Raw genomic sequence first — 19,765 nt, forward strand, 5'->3', positions numbered from 1 at the left:
GGCAGCAGAAGGATTGGGGCCTGTGGCTTAGGAGTGAGGGGCAGAGGTAGGGCATGGGCATATCACTGTGCCCACCAATCATGCCCCTTCCCCCTCTCCTTTTTCCCCCTCCCCCTCACACCCTTCCCCCTCCTAGGTGGTCTCTTTTTTGATACTGAAAATATGGTAACCCTATTTGTACTTGCTGAGGGAGAGACTACCTGACTCGTATGGTCTTTGGGCTTGTGTAGCTTAAACCTGAGCCAGCTTCTGGTCAGATGAGTCCCTCGTTAGCTCCCCTGTAACTCCAGTAAGCAACCTCTCAGGCTGTTTGTTCTCTTAAAGGAGCAGGCACATCTCAGTGCCCTGCGACAGCTTGGTATGATACAACGTAGGATAGATGTATAAAAAGTATTTATTGTGCAATTTTCAATCTAATACACCGAGGTTTTACATCACAGCCAAGTGATAGGCTTTCTGGTAGGGTTGTGTTGATTTGGCTGCTATTATGTTTCATTCATTTCTGGGTACTTCAGTTCAGGAGAGTATTAGTAATTTGGAAGTCATCTGATGAAGAGAAACAAATTGTTTTGAGCCTCCATTGATTTCTTTATTTTAGTTGGTTAGATTTTGCTCAGTCATATTAAATATGGTATCTCCATAAAAGGATCAGAGTGGTGTGCTGCATTCCTACAAGGTGTTCCTATTCACATATTTCAGGCACAAGGAATAAGAATTTGCATTATGAATAGGAGTAATAACAACAGGAAAGTTCTGCTGTTATGCATAACAGCCATCTGTAACTTAAAAAATTAAAAGGATGTTAGACAGTGCCTGTATGGACTTATTAACACTTTTTTCCTAGCGAGGTAATAGCTCTTACTGAATGAGTAAAATGCAATTTGTTTTGTTTTTACAGGTTGCCCCCAATGATGAAGCTGTTGTAACATTGCTTTGTGAATGGGCAGTGAGCTGTAAAAGATCCGGGAAATACAGGGCAATGGCTGTAGCAAAACTCATGGAAAAGAGACAAGCAGAAATTGAGGCAGAAGTAAGTTTTCCAGTTCTAGAACAGTGTGGTGACATGCATGTAAAAACAAGCAAATGAAGGAAAATTATCTTTTTTGTATTATTTTTTAAATATTATATTTTTAAGTATTTTTGTTTTTAAATCATAAATTTACCTTTGAATGATGGAGATTTCTGCTAAAATAATGCTAGCTGGTTTCCTATTTGTTTTCTTTGTTAGGATTTACTTCTGCGTGTACATCCATATAAAGTGCTGTGGGTGGTATCTTGGAGAAATGAGTGTTTTAAGTTGAATTGATAGATACCTGATTATGCCTATCAGTGATAATTTTCTTGATGGGCTAGGAAGTGTACAGATAATTCTAGAAAGTTTGAAGGCAACTTTGAAGGAAACTAGTATCTTCTATAGAATTATTAGCAGTATAGTAAGAAAAACTGCCTTAATTTTCTGCTTAAAATGGAGGGATAGTGAAAATGTTTCACATGAAATAAAAGTATTTAAAGTTATCTTTTAAACACCCTCATCCAGCTCAACTCCTAGGCTAAGTACAGATGTTTGGGGAGGTTAGATTGCATTAAAATGGCCATCCGATCTTACTTAGTTCACCCCGGTATAGACTACCAGTCTGCCACTGTTTTCAGAATGGGAGAAGTGAAAGGGAGCAGAGGGAGTTTGGTTTGGGGGTCCTGTGCCTTTTATTTTAAATTGGTGGAACTGGCATATAAAATAAGATTGACCTCCTTTGTCAAACTTATAATTGCAGTCTTTGCATGAAACCAATCCAAAAAAATTATTTGCTTGAATTTTACTTAAGTAACTGTAACCCCTTACACAAGAGGAGAGTTCTCAAGTACTGCTTTTTAATATTTGTTATGCGATGCTTAACTAGATACTTAAGAAATATTCAAAATACTGCTAGAGAGTAATGAAATAATGCTCCTCTTCAGTAGTGTTTGGTGAGATGTATGAGCTGTAGATAGATGCTGTGTTGTTAAGAGAAACAAGTGTAAAGTTGTATCATACTAATTTGGTATTTTTTTATTCCATAGAGGTGTGGTGAGTCAGAAGTCCTCGATGAAAAGGAATCTATTTCTTCAGCTTCTCTCACTGGTTCCAGCCTTCCTGTTTTCCAGAATGTCCTCCTTAGGTTTTTAGATACGCAGGCTCCTTCATTATGTAAGTATTAATTACTGTTCCAAAACAGGGCAGTAGCTTATGCTCAGTTACTGAAACTGTGTTTCATTATGGCGATGTTGCTAATTCACAGTTTCCATTGTGACCCCTCCCCACTCTTTTCACAAATTTATAATGTCCTTGGGTCTTAGGCTTCTATTTCCACTTGAGAGAAGGATGTTATAACGTTTTTTATGGGAATGGCATAGTTCTTCAAAAGTTTATAATCTTGACACCAAGAGAGAATATTCGTCTAACTCTTTTATAAAAATTTGTATATAGCTGCTAATGGTTTCATTCTGGCCAGGACTATCCAAGGTCTAATGACCCATGGGCCCTTTCTTTTGTGCTTTTAAGAAAAGTATTGTCTCTAGAAAAGCATTCTGATGTGAGAATGTTTGCATTGTTAAATCTGTTGCCTGCATTTTCTCATCTTTTAGAGACATTAATTAATTTTCTGGAGTTAATCAAACTTTGGAGAGTGCTGAAATGGGTTTGTAAGCATCAGAAGTCTAGTAGTACACAATATTTAGAACAACAGCAAATTTAAAGGGCATTCAGGGTGAACAGTAAACTAAAAAAATTGTCTTAAGTTAGGAATGCTCTAATTCGAGTTGTTTGTTTGCCTGTCAATTGTATAACAATGTAACAATATGACAGTAATTATTCATGTGTATAAAAACGGTTGTTTTGAAGCAGTTCCAGTTTTTGCAGCGTGACTTCACTTTGCGTGTTTAGAGATGTGCTTTGGTAGGTGTGTTTGTGTTTGGGGGAAAGGAAGGGAGCGTTTAAATTAGTGCAGTTCCGAGACCCGTGGTAATTTAAGTGCCTGAAGCATCATATATATTGGCATCCCCATGCTGAAAAATGGTGGTGCAGGGGCTTTAAAGCGCATTGAATGAGCTTTAGTTAAAGCACCTCCACTGCCTTTTTTCAGGTCAGAGATGTTGATACACATGACACTGGAGTCTGCTGGAGCATGGTAACTACCATGCTTCAGCAGTTGGTTGAGTTTGCTCCAATATCTTGTAATTACAGCATTTTGGAACACCCTCCCTGCATATGTATAGGAGCCTTTTGTTTTTAAATACTTTTTAATTAGTTGAATTAGTGGTAGCTCACTAAATGGAAGTTTTATTTCCTAATAAAGAAGTTATGTTATAGCACTACTTTCTAATACCATTGCATGATTACAAGCCTTAATGTTAAAAATCTGACCATTTGTGTTGCTATGACTGATACAAACATTAAGAACATGGGCGACTGGTGCCTCCTGAGTCTGGGGGACACCCACAGAAGCAGGTGTCTGTGTAGGGGACGGGGCTGGTGAGTACCTGCAGAAACTGGTGGCGGTGTCAGCAGTGGGGGAGGGGCTGGCGAGGACCTGCAGAAGCAGGCTGGGGCAGGGATGGGGTTGGCAAGCCTCTGCAGAAGCTGGTTGTGGCGGCATGGACTAGGCTGGTACATGCCCCTCGTACCCTCCCCATCAGTCACCTAAGATTAAGAACATTCTTGTTTCTTTGTCAATGCGCAGTGATACATTGACAATAATGCATACTTGATTATTCATTTTAATAAACTTTTCTTACTTCTTATAACTGTATTTCACTGCCAAAAGAAAGTTATTGCTTGTGTACACTCCAGCACAGTTATGGATAAAATAAACATAGTTTTTTTGTGAAGCTGGAAAAGAAATACTTATCTAAGGGTAGATGAAGACATTCCTGGGACCCAAGCTATGATTACTCTGTGTGATGGTATATTGGGTCCCACTTGTGTACATATTTGCTGGTGCCAGGAGGTGTGCTGGGAATGAGATCTAAGTAAGCTGGGGTGGTTGGGAGCATGGGTAGAAGGTTGTCTGTTCAGGACTGTGGGAGGAAGTGGGCGTCAGGAAGGTTAAAATAGCTTGGTCAGGTCTGGGTGGCAGAGAGGGGTAGAAAAACCAGGGGTTGAGGTGAGCAGCTGAGCTTTTCCAACCCCAGGGACACGCTCTAAAAGCACACACACATTTGGTTAGATTGGGCATGGTTTAGCCTGATCTGTGTAGTGGACCCCCTTAGGTGAATTGCACTAGATTGGGCTGGTCTTTTTATGTCTCATCTGAACTCTCTTAGGGTATGTACAGTTTGGTATTTATATTGACCTCTACCTAGTGCTAGTTAGGTCAATCCAAGAGTAACTTCTGCATGTATCCTAAAACATTTTGAAGGGGAATTAAAGCATAATGTTTAAAAAGGCCGTTAATAAGAAAAATATCACTTTTATTGGAAAATACCCAGGTGGGTGAACACACACCCTCTCTGAACCTTTCTTTAGTGACATGGAAAGAGGGAAAGATACTGGTGTATTTTTACAATAAGTAATATGTTCATAAATTATTACATGAGAGAAATACAAAGAAAAAAGAGAAGCTAGGTAAAATGATCAAAATAGCTATTGTGCACTTTAAAATGTCTAAAATTTGGTCTATTGTTTTTTCCCTTTGGCTTCCTTTATGATGTTTGGTGTATTTATAATGGCTCAGTTTGTTTGTAATTATAATCTGTGATTTAAACATGTAAATAAATGTCCTAATATACATACTAAAGTTTACAGAAGCAGCAGAAATAAGTATCTCTTTAATCAAAAGCTTAAGGACAAGATTAAGTTTTTCTTTTCTGTAGAACTTGACCATACCTCTCAATTTTTGGAAATATTTGAATTTTGGATTTGCATTTTACACAAATTGGTGCAAGTTGATGTGTGCAGAATAGACTTCTGTGGAACCCACCTCTGTGTAGGAAGTGGTAGAAAGGCAAAGTTGTGTGTCATTAAATTAGAAATAATTTGTGATATAGAAAAGAAAAGCAATCTTTAGGGGTCAAAAGCTGCTTTTTAAGGAAACACATTGCAGTTTTGCAATTTCTATTAAGAAAGGTTTTTATGGGTTTTTTTGGTAGCTGACCCGAATAGTGAGTACGAGAAGACTGAATTTGTGAATCTGGTGCTGCTATTTTCTGAGTTCATCCGACATGATGTTTTTTCACATGATGCCTATATGTGCACTTTAATATCACGTGGAGACTTGTCAATCACTACGGCTACTACACGCTCGCCTACTGGAGAAACTGTGGATGAACATTATTCCAAGGACCATGATATGAAATTGGAGGTAAACTAAATGTCTTCACCTATTTCTCCCATATTAAGTTTTAGTAGCATCCTTTAATTGAAAACAAATCTCCAACCAAGGGGAGTGCAGCGTTTCAAGCTTGATCTTTTAATAATCAAAGGAGACTTGAACATGAAAATCCTTTTCTGGTTTATCTGGTGTATCCCAAACATACCTGTAACCACATGTAACCAGATGTAACCATATAACACATACCTGTGTGTATATATAGCACATACCTAATCCCTATATTTATGTCCTATGAACTGAATATAGTAATACCAAGTACTTATTATTAAAATGTGAAAGCTAAGGTGCTGTTTAAAGTGTAGGAAAAGATCAGCTCTTCAGGTCTGTTGCAGAACTAATAAAAATCTATCTCATGGGTTTTGGATTAGACTCTTAATTATGTAATGATCATGCAACACAAACTCAGTAGTGCTGATGACCATTTTAAGTGTTTTCTAAGATTTTCAATCATCTTAGCCAAATTTGCCTTGAAAGAGGTAGAGTGTATATAAATTGCATTCCACTGTGTTCTAGCGACATCTGTACGAAGAAGAAAGAACACTTGGGAGAAGGCAGGCAACGCTACTAGTGGGAAGCAGTTTTGAGTTTCAGAAGAGTCCCCATGGGTGGTCACCCGTCTCTCTCTCTCAATCCTCTTTTGATCCCTGTCTTTGATCATTCTCAGTATATGGGTATACAGTGGAAAGTGATTATGAATTGGGGGATGTTGTGAATACGGATACTAGAATTGTTTCTTGTCTAATTTTAAACATTAACTTTTAAATGGCTAGAATTTTTGGTTTTACCTTCTGACCAATCAAGCTAGGCTTTTATTGTTATCTGACTGGAGTTTATTTTTCCCTGATTTATTAGGATCATAGTATTATGGAACATATGGGCATTGACTCAGGAACCACTAATATTTTTGATGATGTAGACAAGAATGACTTTAAGCCTGATTTTGGTTCGGAATTCCCAGTAGGTTTAATTTTTTTTTCCTACACGCTATTCATTTCCTTATCTCTTGCCTGTTGTGTCCATCAGAAATGTGTTCTGCTTGATTCTGAACTTGAGAAATCTTATTTATTTAATATAACCTGTATTCTTTCATTCACAATCACTGTAATATAATGCATACAAGGTATTGACATCTCTAATACAGCCATATATCTTCTTTTGACAGCATTGCTTAATTCTTTCACAGCTGTCTCGTTGGCTTATACAGTTGTCTTTTGTGCCTATTTAGAGGACTGTTGCATTAATATGCATGTGTAATTATATTTCTTTTATAATAATTGACCACAACCCAAACTGCTATTCTGTAACTTGGCTTTTCATTTGATTGAGTCGTCTTTTTTTTTTCCTTGTCTGTTGAACTTGGAGTACTTCTCAATTTCCCAACTTATCTCTAATTGTTGGTATTATTTGCTGACCCTTGAACTGCATCTGCACAGACTGCTATATCTATGTCCACCCCATTGAAGTCAGTACACCATGTAGAACTGAGGCTGTGCCTACCAGAGATCTTTCCCAGTGATATTGTCATGTCAGTTTATATGTTGTCCAGAAGGCATCTCTCCTCTAATTTCCATGAATCCAGTTTTTTGTCTTTCCATTCCTTTGTCTTTCTGTCTTTTGAATAAAATGTAATTTGTATTTTCTATGTTGCAAGTTAGAAGTTACACCAGGGAAGTAAACTGTAATACTACTTTAACTGCAGACCGCTTTTGTTTGTTAGTACTTAGTGCACAATATTTGGAGTAATGTCTATCTGTTACGCATTGGGCCTGATGCTTATTCCACTTATACCAGTGGAATTTCTGTGTTAAATAGTTACGTTGGTGTGAAAAACCTGTAAATAAGAGCACATTCAGTCCTACCATACAATTATTTAAATTTTGAATGTCTCTGTTTACAAAAACCTTAACCGTTTGTTCTACGTGACTTAGATTTTTTCTCCAATGCCTGCGGAGTCTTGTGAGAATGTGCACTCTTCATTAGACAGAAGAATCTCAGTTAACAGTGAGAAGACAGTCAGAAGGGAAAGACTGAAAGAACTGATTTTTCCTTCCAACTATGACCTTCGCCACTTGCAGTATGCAACACATTTTCCTATACTTCTGGTAAGCAAACTGTTTACATTTTTAAGTTGAAATGTCAATACATGGAGGAATTAGCCATAGTTCAATTCAAGGACTAAAAGTTTGTTTTCTTGGGGGGAAATGGTCACTTTGCAGAGATTGTGGCATTGTTAAAGCTTAATTGAGATGCTCTTTGCTTCTATGCTTTTACTCTAATTTTACTGGAAATTACTAGGTTTTCCAGGAGTCAGCTTTTTTTCCTCCTCTTTTTTCCCTTAAAAAGGGTAGTCTAAATGTGGTACTTTCATTTTCTCTTTTTTTTTCTGTTTTAATTTGCAATGTTGCCAGCTGTGTTACGTCTTCACTGAAGCATCCTGTAGAAATAGCAGAGTGAGTGACAAATACTAGAGAGAATTTTCTGTAGTGCCGGTAGCAGTCTAGAGATGGTAGCATGGAACTCAGCACAGATTGAATACACTTTTCATAGATTCATAGAGTGGTAAGGCTGAAAGGGACCTTGGAAGATCATTGGGTCCAAGCCCCTGCACCAAGCAGGAAAAGTAACTGGGGGTCAGGTGACCCCAGCAAGGTGACTTGAAGATTCCAGGGTAGGTGATTGTACCACCCCTGGAGGGAGCTTATTCCACAGTCTGGACACCCTGACTCTGAAGTTTTTCCTAATGTTGAGCCTGAATCAGTCTTCCAGGAGTTTGTGGTCATTATTTCTAGTTTTCCCCTCAGGTGCCCTGGTGAACAGTTGCTCACTGAGCCCTTACTACTACACTAGGGGAGTACATTAAGCTGCTACCAGGTTCCCTCTCAGCCTTCTTTTTTTCAGGCTGAAGAATCCCAGATCCTTCAGCCTTTCCTTATATGGCTGGTGGCTCTTCTTTGGACTCTCTCAAGCTTGTCCATGTCCTTGTTAAAGTGTGGTGTCCAGAACTGGATGCAGTACTCCAGCTGTGGTCTCACTAGTGCTGAGTAGAGCAGAAGAATCACCTCCTTGGTTTTGATGGAGATGCATTGATTGATGCATGCCAGAGAATTTTTTGCCTTGCTGGCTACAGCAGTGCCGTCGCACTGCCGGCCCATATTCATCCTGTGGTCTGTTTTTACCCTCTGGTCCCTTTCATTTGTGGTGTTAGTCAGTTTGGTGCCACCGAGCCTGTAGGTGTGTTGGGGGTTATTCATCCCAAGGTGGAGCGCTTTACATTTCTCAATGTTGAACTTCGTCAGAGTCTGACCAGCCCAACTTGCTAACCTGTCTAGGTCTGCCTGTATCTGTAGCCTATATCTTCAAGTCTGACTATGCTCCCCCATAACTTGGTGTCTTCTGCAAACTTGGCCAGTGACCTCTTCGCCCCCACATCCAAATCATTAGTAAAGATACTGAAAAGTACTGGGCAAAGCACTAACCCCTGTGGGACACCACTGCCCATTTCTCACTAGGATGACTTGGATCTGTTCACTGTGACTCTCTGGGTCCTATCCTGCAGCCAGTTTCTCACCCACCTGACTGTCTGTTGAGGACATCGCGGATGCTAGATCAAAGGGCTTTAGGAAGGCTAGGTATACAATGTTGACCTGCTCTTGTGTCCAGGTGGCAAGTTTTGCTGAGAAACACTACGTTTTTCCCTATTTACATTTACTTCACATATTTATCATAACTTTTTGTTTGTTCTTAGGTGTTGTATTATTTTTATATTTTCTGTACCAAGTCATTTTTTCTTCTAACAAAACATCAGGTTGTTTCTGGAAAATAAGTGTTTCATATTATAGAAATTAAGGCTTTAAACATTGTTATTGAAAATTGCCATTAATTTCCTTGGAAATGAAATTCTTGGCATGGAACTGATTCTGGTATTTTTCAAGTAGTGTTTCAAAATCCACCAACCTGGGAATTTGGATAAGTAGTATAATAATTTTCCTGCATCGAAGTGAGATTCCCAAGTTACTGCCAAGTGAACTGAAGTCAGAGGATGCAGGGTTTGTCTGGAGAACTGTGTGAATATTGGAAGGACAGAAACTGCACCCATGAATCGGTTGCAATGCAAAATTGTAGCCTTTCTGGCTGCTACTCTCAACCCTGGGACTTAAAGTCTTAAAATTTATTCCAAGCACAGCTCCTGTATAGGATTTGTAACTGCTGCTCTCTGGCTCTATGAGTGTGGATTCAGTGGTCTAACCTGCTTTTCTTCTGTCCTTTCCCCAGATCTCTGAACCTGCCCATACACAGTTGCAAATAGTTTTGCCTTGGCAGTCTCCCTACTGCCACTTTCATAGCTGTCCTCCTCCATAACAGCTTTGTTAAAATGAGAACCTTTTTTAGTGCCTGTTGTAACTGGTGGTTTTTATTTAGGTTTTAGGTTTACAGGAGCTGGATCCTAATTTTAGCCAGAACACTGACATTGGATATGTCTGTCGAGATGTATAGACTAGGAGTGTGTGAAGCGGGCCCTGTTTGATTCGGATTCGGCCCAAATCAGGGACAGTGATTCAATTCATGGATTTGGATCACTGACATGATTTGATTAGGCCGAATATGAAGATTTGATGCTGATTCTGAGACTCAGTGATTTGGACATAAACACAGCTTTAAATGCTTTTTCTACATATCTTGAGGTACCAGCACAGCTTTTGAATGGTTCAATGCTGGAGTATCCTATAGGAGTGCAGGGGGCCCTCCATGTGGTTGGCAGTGAACCCAGAAGTGGACTGGCTTAGAAATCCTCCCCAGACCCAGGAGGCACCAGTTGCGAAGCCGGGGGGAATGTGGGGGACATCCTGTGCTCTCCCCAGCAGATCCAGAGGTGGACTGGAAGTGCTTCTGGTTCACTTCTGGGTCTGCTGCTGAGCATGCTGGGGAGCCCCCGTGCTCCTGGAGGACACTCCATGTGCCCCAGCATCGCAGCACTCACGAGGCGCCTGCTACCTAGAGGTATGTAGAAAAAACATTTAAAGCTGCATGTATGTCTGAATCTCTGAATTGATTCAGAGGGTTCCGATTTGAGTCGGAGAGATTAAAGGGTCCTCTGATTCAGTTTAGGTTCAGAGATTCAGTCACTGAATTGGTCTGAATCTCCACTAAATCAAATCAGGGACCGAAGCTTTGCACAGGCCTAATATAGACTACAGCTTGGGCACGCAATAATATGAGAGATGGCATAGGTTTTTGTAATACTTCATAAATGTTTTGTTTTGGTGAGATTTTGGGGATGTGCTGAACTTAAAGCTGTCTTGTTAGAAGCATAGGCATGGGAGGAAATAACACATGGTGAGATATTTCAGTAAAAACAAGTACTGCATTAATTTCTTACTTATGGGTCACTAGTACAAACAAACATTTGCATTGAACAGGAATGCTGATGATGTTGGTTGGATGATCTGAATGTTTTCTGATAAACTTACCAATATGTCAAAACTTATTATAGAATCAGGAAATTTGGGTTGGAAGGGGCCTCAGGAGGTAATCCGGTTTAGTCCCTTGCTCAAAGTGATACCACCCCCAACTAGATCACTGCAGCTAAGGCTGCCTGTAGACAGCTTTGTCTGTGACACTAGCAATGGTGAAATGTAAAAGGACTGGAGAGCTGACATAGGTTTCCTTCCTTGGCTTGTTTTTTTGGCATTTATCAGTAGGCTTTTGGAAAATCAAGAGCCCTGTCCCCACACTTGTATTTGTGTCTCTCTTGGTAGTTTCAGGAGGAAGGGTAGTATTGAATGGGCTTAGAGACAGAACTATACCTCAGCCTAGAAATGTTCAGTCAAAACATAGAAAAATGTTAATGATAATAGAAAACTTTTCCAACTGTTGGAGCTATCATTTGAAAAAATAAAAAGATACAATGGGGCATCTGTAACTTTTGCTTAACCCCCCTTGCAAATAACAGAAATCTTACACTTTAACTTGTGCCTGTTAGCCCCACAGTCTAATAGGCACAATTGCTCCTGGATACTTTTTAGTTGCTTGTTTCCAATTGTTCAAAATAGAATTTAAATTTTAGATATTTGAGGGAAAATACCTAGTTCTTTTATATCTCTGAAGTATTTTGGGTTTACAATTATAATTCATCCAGATTGCCAGTAACTTGCATTTGCCTTTGATTATAGGGTGTTTTAAGATGTATGGTGGTGTTTTTTTCTAAGTGTCCTGAATATTAGGTACTTAACTATTGCTGTGTGCGTACATGTGCATATGAGAAAGAGATTAATTGAAAACTATTAATTGTGAACATAACAAAAAAAGTATTTTATATTCTTAACTCTTGTTCATCTTATTCCATTTTAAAACATTTCTGAAAAGGTCACAACAGTAATTGCCTGTTACTTGTTGCTACCAATGAATTTACATTTCATTCAAGTAGTAGAAAGGGAATGGAGAGAGGTATTGGAAGAATAAAAAAAATTATTTGAAAGCAATTGTTGGTGCTATGTAAGCCAATATGGTAATGTTTAATTAGTCCAGTAGAAAATTGCTTTCTTCTGGAAATAATTCCTTTTAACATTTTCTGGGTTATCTGAGACTATGGTAAGTCTTTTGAAGCTTACGTTTCACTGTTAAGCATCAACTTCCTTGATTGCACTGGGTATCTTAATACAGAAAGTCTTAATGTTGCTTTATGAAAGAAAGGTAAGTCTAGGTATTTTTCATACGTAAAACTTTATTAGACATTTTTGTTTCTCTCTAGATAAAATGCATTATCGAACATTTGTCTCCTCCTATATGGGTATTTTTATGCAGACCTTTATCACATTGGTATATTAATAGTAAGTAATACTGAGTCCTTAGAGAGAATAGAACTGTGCACTATTCATTAGGTATATGAAACTAATAAAGCAGTCCATGTGCGTCAGGTTTTCATTCTCCCCATGTTCGGCAAGTGCAGGATAGTTGTATATGTGATATCCATCAATTAGCTTAGATTGAACTATGACAGTTTTGCACAGATTCTCCTTCTGTGAGACCTTTTGTTTCTCTTTGTGCTGTAAAAGTTGCGGTAATTTTCAATCTAAATGTTTTGCAAAGATAAAAGTACAAAATAGGATCAAAGCAAAGATTTGACACAGCGAGCAGCAGGGTGGATTCCTTTGCTTTAAAGAGTATTTGTTTCAGATGACAGTTAGTTATAGCATTACTCTGGCTCAAAGTGTAGGGAATCCGAACAATATGGTAAGGAACAAAACATATTATGTAGCCTGCAGTTATTAATAAAATATTCACCAGGGCTTTCTTCACACTTGCATAACTCTTACTGTATTTGTTTTGATAAAGTTGTCTGATAATGAGGCAGTTGGAAATAAGTATCATGGCTGAAAAATTGAGGAAAATTGCTGTACATATGAAATTAGTAAACACATGCCAGTCTCTTCCAAATTCTGTTTTAAAAGCAATGCATCCAATGGTAGGCTGTTCCTTGATTTTTCTGATTGGAATTGCCATGTTGGGCACCATTATAAGAAGCACCATTATCCATACAACAGCAGATAACATCTTGGCAAAACCAGGCTCCTGGATTCGATACACTTTGTAGTTATGCATTAACTGTAGACAACGGTCCATGCTTACAAATCCCAAGAATATAATCGACAAATACATGTTAATGTAGATGAGACATGCTGTAAATTGGCAGTGGAAAATTTTCAGTTTCCAAGAAGCAATGCCTATGTCTACAGCTATTTTAACTGGCAGTGCCAAAGTCAACAGGAAGTCAGCTGTTAGCAGGTTAATTAAGTATATGCTGATACACTTTTGGTTTTGATCCTTTTGTGTGAATGCCCATAGAGCAAAACAACTCCCAATAAATCCCATGAGGAAAATCAAATAGTAAAAATAGGAAAATGGTTCCATCTGATTATAGATATTGCAGTTCGAGACATTGCTTAAGGACATATTAATTGTCTTGTGGACACGTAGGTATTTTTGCTGTTATAAGATATCCAGAACCTGTGAAGTAATAAAAGTAAGACATCAACTTTCCTCAGAACAGCACAAGTTTATCAATGTAAGAAATGTGTTCCAGTAAAATTTCATTAAGATGTGTGGCCAAACTTATACCTTTTTAATAGCCTTTAATGTTTCACATTACATTGTAGAGGTTTTGTTTATATTCAAGCAATTTCTTAACGTAGCCTGAAACTATTGTTGCAAGCATATTGATGTCTATGAAACTTTACTCTCATGAACAGCCTCTTTAATTCATGCTACTGTAGGGTAAATGCAACTATATTTGCAAAGTCATGTAGCTAGTTAATAAGGGCCACACATAAAGTTTTTTTTATGCCAGTACTTCACCTCAGAAAATTAGTGAATATTTGTAAAATACTTGGCCATAAAATATAGCATAGAAGCATGAGCCTTAACAATAAGATGTCAAAAGCAACATACAGGTATATCCAACAGAAACAGTTGAATTTAGCTATAAGTACTAATACATTTGGTTGAGCAAGGGAAAGACACTGAATGTTTTATCAATCTAATAAAACCTTTCAAAAGAAGCTGTCAAAGGTGATTTGGTTGCCTCATTTTTGGTTTTATCAGAATGTAGAGAGAAAAGATGTATTTGCTTAGATTATGGATGTACGTATTTTCTTTATTGTAACTAGCTGAATCAACTGTTGCATATCGGAGTTTTTCTTTTAGTTGCATTGCTATGAGTACTGGAGAGAGAAAATTGTTTGACTGTCTAAGAAATGAAGATAGCGAATGAGTCTTGTATAGCTTCACACTTAACTTCTTATTTATATAGTGCAGACTCTTCCGTTTGTTAAAACTTGTCTGTTTTACTGTTCAAATGTAAATGTAGGTTGAATGCTCAAATGGTATAGTTTTACTATATGACACAACTAAAAGATCTGAACTGTAGCTATGCTGTTGCATTAGCAGAAATATAATTATGATAAAGGAGGTTATTTTGCTACAAAAATATATGTTTAACTTGAGGTCAGAAAAAATACCTCTTTTTCAGGGCCAGCAGAAGGTGAAAGTGGCAGAATCCTCTAATGGGAATGAAGTTCTGATATTGTTCCCCAGTGACCTATCCGATTTATTTTCAGATAGATTCTAGAATTAATTTTGTCTAGTACTCTGGCAGCCCAAGTGAGATGAAGAGCTATCTTTTGTGGAATTAGAGTAGATGTATTTTAAGCATACAATAAAGTAACAACACAGCATGTGCTATGAAAACTACTGTTTTTAATGTACAGTCTTCTAGCTTTTCAGTGCATTTGGCATATTATATAATTCATAGTATATATACCAAGCTATATTTAAGCACATAAAATATTTAAAAAATACATACCTTGCTTCTTATTGTTTAGAATCTTGTAGGCATCAGTCTCTAAAGTGCTTGATTAGCCTCAGCAGGTAGTTGCCTCATTGTCTGACAGCACGCTAATCTCTTATCCTTCAGTGCATTTGCTGGTTTTAAAAAGGCTGTGGTTTTTAAATGTGTTGATTGACGTAATTAGAGCCAGCATTCAATTGCTAAACCACACGGAAGTTACCTAAAAGAGATATGACAGAAAAACCTAAGTGTTCGCGGAACCTCCAAAACTACCTTTTTCCTCTTTCAGAGCTAACGTTATAAAAAATGTTTTATTTGCTAAAGACAAACTGCAGCTGTCATGAGGCTGTGCCCACATATGTGAACTTGAGCACAATCTTCTGGGTATTGTGCACTTGACTGGGTAGAGCCTGGAGTAGATGGGGACAAAAAAACAGCCAGAGGAAAAATATCCTTTTTAACTTCTGATATGTTCATATCCAGTTGTAATGAGTTTTCACACTTGAAGCTTTTTAATGGCATTTGAAGGAAAATAAAATATCAAGTCTTGCATCTTGATACTTTCTTGTATCAGATGGCCTTTGTGGCCTGTAGTCTCAGTAATATATAAGATTTTAAAGATAAAACAAATAAACAACTTTTATTTAATGAAAAGCTAGGGACTAATGACTTTTTTAAAATCCTGATCTATTGCTTAGTTCAAGACATGAACTTGGAGGGTTGACCTTATGGCATTTCTCCTGGGAATCAAAAGTGTAAAACAAACAAGCAGCCCCTTATAAATAAGGTTTCTGAACTCAATCAAAAAGTTGAAGCAGTAGAACAAGTGTTGAATTCAGCCATGTGGCCTGCTGTGCTAAGACTACTGTAAAGAGAATTAACAAAATTGAGCCTATGTTCTTTGGGAGCAGCTACCAGCATTAGCAAAACTTAATTTTTTACAGAATTGGGCTTAGTCTTTGCATCAAAACCTGAAGGAAACCATGCTAAGCTTGTCTAGTTTCAGATTTAGTCATCAACTCAAAGCTCAAATTGTGTTTGTCAAAACATTTGTGAAACTTCATAAACTGGAGTGATCTTGGGTTTCATTTTAAACAAATGTGGGCTGATTTATGCCTTTCCATACAAGTCATACTAAATTTATGATTCTCCATTTTTCCCCCATGAAACCCAAAGCTCTCCAAAATGCATTTCATGTTGAGACTTTTGGATTGAAGCTGAACCTTAAAAGAAGTTCCACAGGGTTCAAAAGAGGAAGAAGATGTTCAGTAAAACCTGCATAGGGAAATCTCCCTAGTGTTTCATGCTGGTTATTCATAAAGAGAAGAGGCATGGGATTATCTCCAAATTTACAAATAATAATAAGCAACATAACATAATTGTATGGTTTGATTTTTCTGGCTGAGCAGTACTGATGGTCCCCAACTTGGGCAAGTTTACTATATTTACCTGAATACACGGTAATTTCAAATTCAAGGCAAGCTCCCCCCCCCCCCCAATTCCATACATGGAAAATTTATAAATTATAATTTAATTAGTGGAAGATCATATTAAATTTGCATCCCGCAGCTGCTGCGTTAGGGAAAGCAGTGGCTGGGGGGTGAGGTGCCAAATCCATACCTCTTGTTCCTGTGCCCCTAGTCCACCCCCGCTACCTGATCTACCAGCATGTGCTGCCTTGCCCCTCCCATGCCTGTATCTGCCTGCCTCCCCCTCCCTACTCCCTGCTCACCCCTCTTCTTGCCTTCTGCTGCTGCTTTCTTCTCTGGAGCAGTCAGCAGCAATAGTGCCCTAGCCCCAGCCCAGGCCCAGCCCAGCCCAGTCCAGTCCAACCTGGATAGGAGGAAGTGATGGGAGCTCTTGGCATTTGGGTCAGGGCTGGAGGGACTGGAGCCAGAGCAGAAGGTAAGGGGGATGTGGGGCAGTAACAGGCAGAAAGGGAAAGAGATGGGGGAACAGGCTTTAGGTTCCCTATACCCATCCTGTTGTGTCCTTTGTGCTTGCCCCACCACATGCTCTTTTCCCCACCAAATGAAACATTCTGGTGTGGGGCAGGTAGTGGCACAGATCTGGCTTTGAGCTGGGGCTAAAGCTGGAGCTGAGGCACTTCCTGGCCCAGGCCAGTACTCAAATCCAAGATGAGGCTTTTGTTTTCCCCCATGTATTCCTCCTCCTGGCATTGTTTCGGGGAGATTTGGCCTTAGACTATAATGGGGAATCACTGAAATACCTACAACTTTGTCATTTTTTGGCTGATTTGGATACAAATTGCAGGGATGGTAACCCTTTCTGAGGGCATGAAACCTGCCAAGTTTCAAGGAGATAGTTGCAGGGGTTTCTGGGAAACTGTACCTCAGACTGCTGAAAGCTAAACTCGTGCTCTGTGTGTGTGTTAAGGCAGATTTGGATGAAAACAGCAGGGACAGTAGCCCCTTCTGAGGGCATGAGGTCTGCCAAATTTCAAGGAGATAGGTGCAGGGGTTTCACTGCCAGGGAAAACACAGCTGTCTTTTTAAAAAACGTGGGGAGAAAAAAAAAAAGCGAACAAATATAAAATGAAAGAAAAGGATCGGATAGGGATAAGTAGATAGATTCTAGTTAGTAAGCTATATCCAATCCTTTCCAAGAACAGAAGGTAGCAGGAGATTGACTAGGTAGAAAGCCATGCTAATCCAGTACCTTTCAGATGATGTTGCTCAGGCAGAAACAACTCACAAAAGGCACAGAAAGCTTGCAGACAGAGGCTTATGTGCTGTTTCTACATCCCTCACCCAGAGCACTGTGATTGGAAGGGGACTCGGGGATTGGCCAGCCAGAGATGTCAGTCTTTTCCCCCCTGTTCCTCCTCCATCTTCTCAATTTCTGTTTCCCTGAAAGACTGTCATGTGAATTTCTGAATCTTCTCAGAATTGATTCGGAGGTTTTTTGTTTTTTGGTCTCCCAATTGAGATTTGGTGATTTGGCCTCTGAATTGGGCCAAATCTTAATTAAATTGTGGCCTGAAGCTTTGCACATCCCTGAGCACTGCTCAGCCTTTTGCCCCCTTATTGCAAAAGTGGTGGGGGTTGGATCAGATTTTGCATGTCAAAATCAGAACCTCACATCTGGATTGGACTCTGTGCCAGGCAGAATTGGGCTGTGCAGCCCCATGGCTGTCTCTGCCCGATTCTGTGTGCTAAGATTGGGGCCCTGGGCTCTGTGCCACCTCTGTCCAGTTGTGAATACCTGGATCAGGGCCCAGGGTCTTGCACCATCCTTGCCCAGTTTGAGTACCAGGATCGGAGTTTTAGGCCTTGCATCACCTCCATCCAGCCTGGCATGCCTGGATCAGGGTCCTAGGGCCCTGTACTGCTTCTATACTATCCCAGATGGTAGGATTGGGCCCCGTGCTACCCTGCCCACCTGGTATATAGCATGCAGGGCCTTGACCTACAGGCGTTGACCCATGGAAGAACCTGTACTTACGACAGCATGTTTCTTTCCTGACCTTGAAAGGGTACAAAATCTCTCTGCATCTTGCCATTTTCTTTGATGTCAGCAAATATGAGTAAAACCCAATTGGAAAAAGTGTAGACCTGTCCATTTCCCATTCCCCCACCCAAACCCAACTGGTTCACCCAGAGGATAATTATTTACTATTGATGTCTGAAGGGGCAGGCATCTGTGCTGATGGGCTGAAAGTTCCATACCTCCTGCTAACTTGTCTGGGTGTCAGTATGCTGCCTGCCACATGATAGGATTTCTGGTTTTTCAGTTTACTTTTTAAAAAAGCTGGGAAATCCAGTGCAGTGGCATTTTAAGTGTAAATAGTATTAAGGTTCCAGAGTTGGCCCCTGTACGTTTGGGAAATAACAGAATTAAGCTAGCCTCTACAATCTTACTTCAGCCTCCCTTAGTATAATGCTGTATCATGTGGTATCCCATATTACTTATCCTTGAGGTACTTCTGCCTTTTTCAGTGGATAGAGATGGCAGTGACCACTTAATCAGTTGCTAGTCAGTTTTTTGCTCTGTGTGTGGCCCCACGCCTGATTTACTGATGAATAGACAAAACTGTTAGTTTACTCAGGGGCTTCTCCAAGAAGCTCATCACAACGATATTCAAGTTTTTCATGACTATTAATTTACTTTCACATCACCCCCCTGAGATAAATGGCTACTGCCCCTCTTTCATACATGGCAAACTGAGGCATAGAGTGATCAAGGTCAAAAGTATTTGCTAGTTCTTGATGCCCATATGGGTGCACCTAGGGCTTGATTTCTGCACCCCAAGTATTTAACCTTGTAGAGCGCATCATTATGTTCAAAGTGCGCAGTTCAGGGACAGCTGCATACTCTACATATTTTGCCGGATTGGACTCTAAGCTCAACTTGGGCATCTGTGAAAAGAGGAATGCACAATTACTATTGCCCTGTGAAAAGTTTGATTTCAGTGAGTTGCCTAGCAACAGAGGAACTGTGACTGAGAAAGTATAAATCCAGTTCTGTATGCAACATCTGACTGCCTTAACTTGGAGACTGTCCTTTCTGTTCTTACAATCCCCTGTCTCATTCTCTAAACATTTTCTACCTTCTGCAGCCTGACAGGCAGGAGGTTTTGAGATGGACTAGAGTTTTTTTACAACACACTTTATTCATTGTTACAACAGCTCTATCATGTTCACAGAATGAGGTAGGGATCCTCTGGAAAATATGGCCTCTGACCATGGAATTTAACGAATGCATTGTACTGTATACGAGAACAAAGAGGTTGAATTGAACTTGCATTAACAATGTTAAGTCTGATACTTCCTAGCTGTTAAGTGCATTGAAAACTGTTAATTCTTATGGTTTTGTTTGTAATAAACAGATGTTTTTTATTGGCCTCATGATCACTAGAAAGAGTTTGAACACCATTAGTAAGACCAGTCATTTTAAGGCACCTCTGTTGGGAGGCAGTACATTGCCTCCCAGCTTCTAAAATAAGAAAAAAGGATACGGATTCATCATAGAGAGGTGTTAACAGCATTATTTTGGACTGTTAAGGAACGAAGGCTCTATTTCAGATTGTGCAAAA

The 19,765-nt window shown here is 39.3% G+C and overlaps 2 protein-coding genes across 4 annotated transcripts in view; one reads left to right on the forward strand and one right to left on the reverse strand.

The window, feature by feature from the left end:
• MED12L (mediator complex subunit 12 like) overlaps window positions 1–19,765 on the forward strand; it is a 300,171-nt gene that overhangs the window by 90,684 nt on the left and 189,722 nt on the right. For all 3 annotated transcript variants that reach the window (XM_019532585.1, XM_019532586.1, XM_019532587.1), the window contains exons 11-15: window positions 899–1,030; window positions 2,059–2,185; window positions 5,125–5,336; window positions 6,219–6,323; window positions 7,295–7,468. In XM_019532585.1, the coding sequence (XP_019388130.1) occupies window positions 899–1,030; window positions 2,059–2,185; window positions 5,125–5,336; window positions 6,219–6,323; window positions 7,295–7,468 (750 nt within the window). The remainder of the gene's footprint in view (window positions 1–898; window positions 1,031–2,058; window positions 2,186–5,124; window positions 5,337–6,218; window positions 6,324–7,294; window positions 7,469–19,765) is intronic.
• On the reverse strand, window positions 12,068–15,314 carry GPR171 (G protein-coupled receptor 171). Its single transcript, XM_019532593.1, has 2 exons — window positions 14,725–15,314; window positions 12,068–13,370 (listed from the first exon to the last, which is right to left on the reverse strand). Exon 2 carries the CDS (start codon window positions 13,314–13,316, stop codon window positions 12,345–12,347), a length of 972 nt encoding a protein of 323 aa, XP_019388138.1. The 5' UTR covers window positions 13,317–13,370; window positions 14,725–15,314; the 3' UTR covers window positions 12,068–12,344.

Source organism: Crocodylus porosus, unplaced genomic scaffold, assembly GCF_001723895.1.
Source record: "Crocodylus porosus isolate Cpor-Errol unplaced genomic scaffold, CroPor_comp1, whole genome shotgun sequence".
NCBI lineage: Eukaryota > Metazoa > Chordata > Crocodylia > Crocodylidae > Crocodylus > Crocodylus porosus.

What these genes read in the sequence shown, in the direction of transcription:
- GPR171 (XM_019532593.1), bottom strand. Translation starts at nt 13,316, where the DNA reads ATGTCCTTAAGCAATGTCTCGAACTGCAATATCTATAATCAGATGGAA.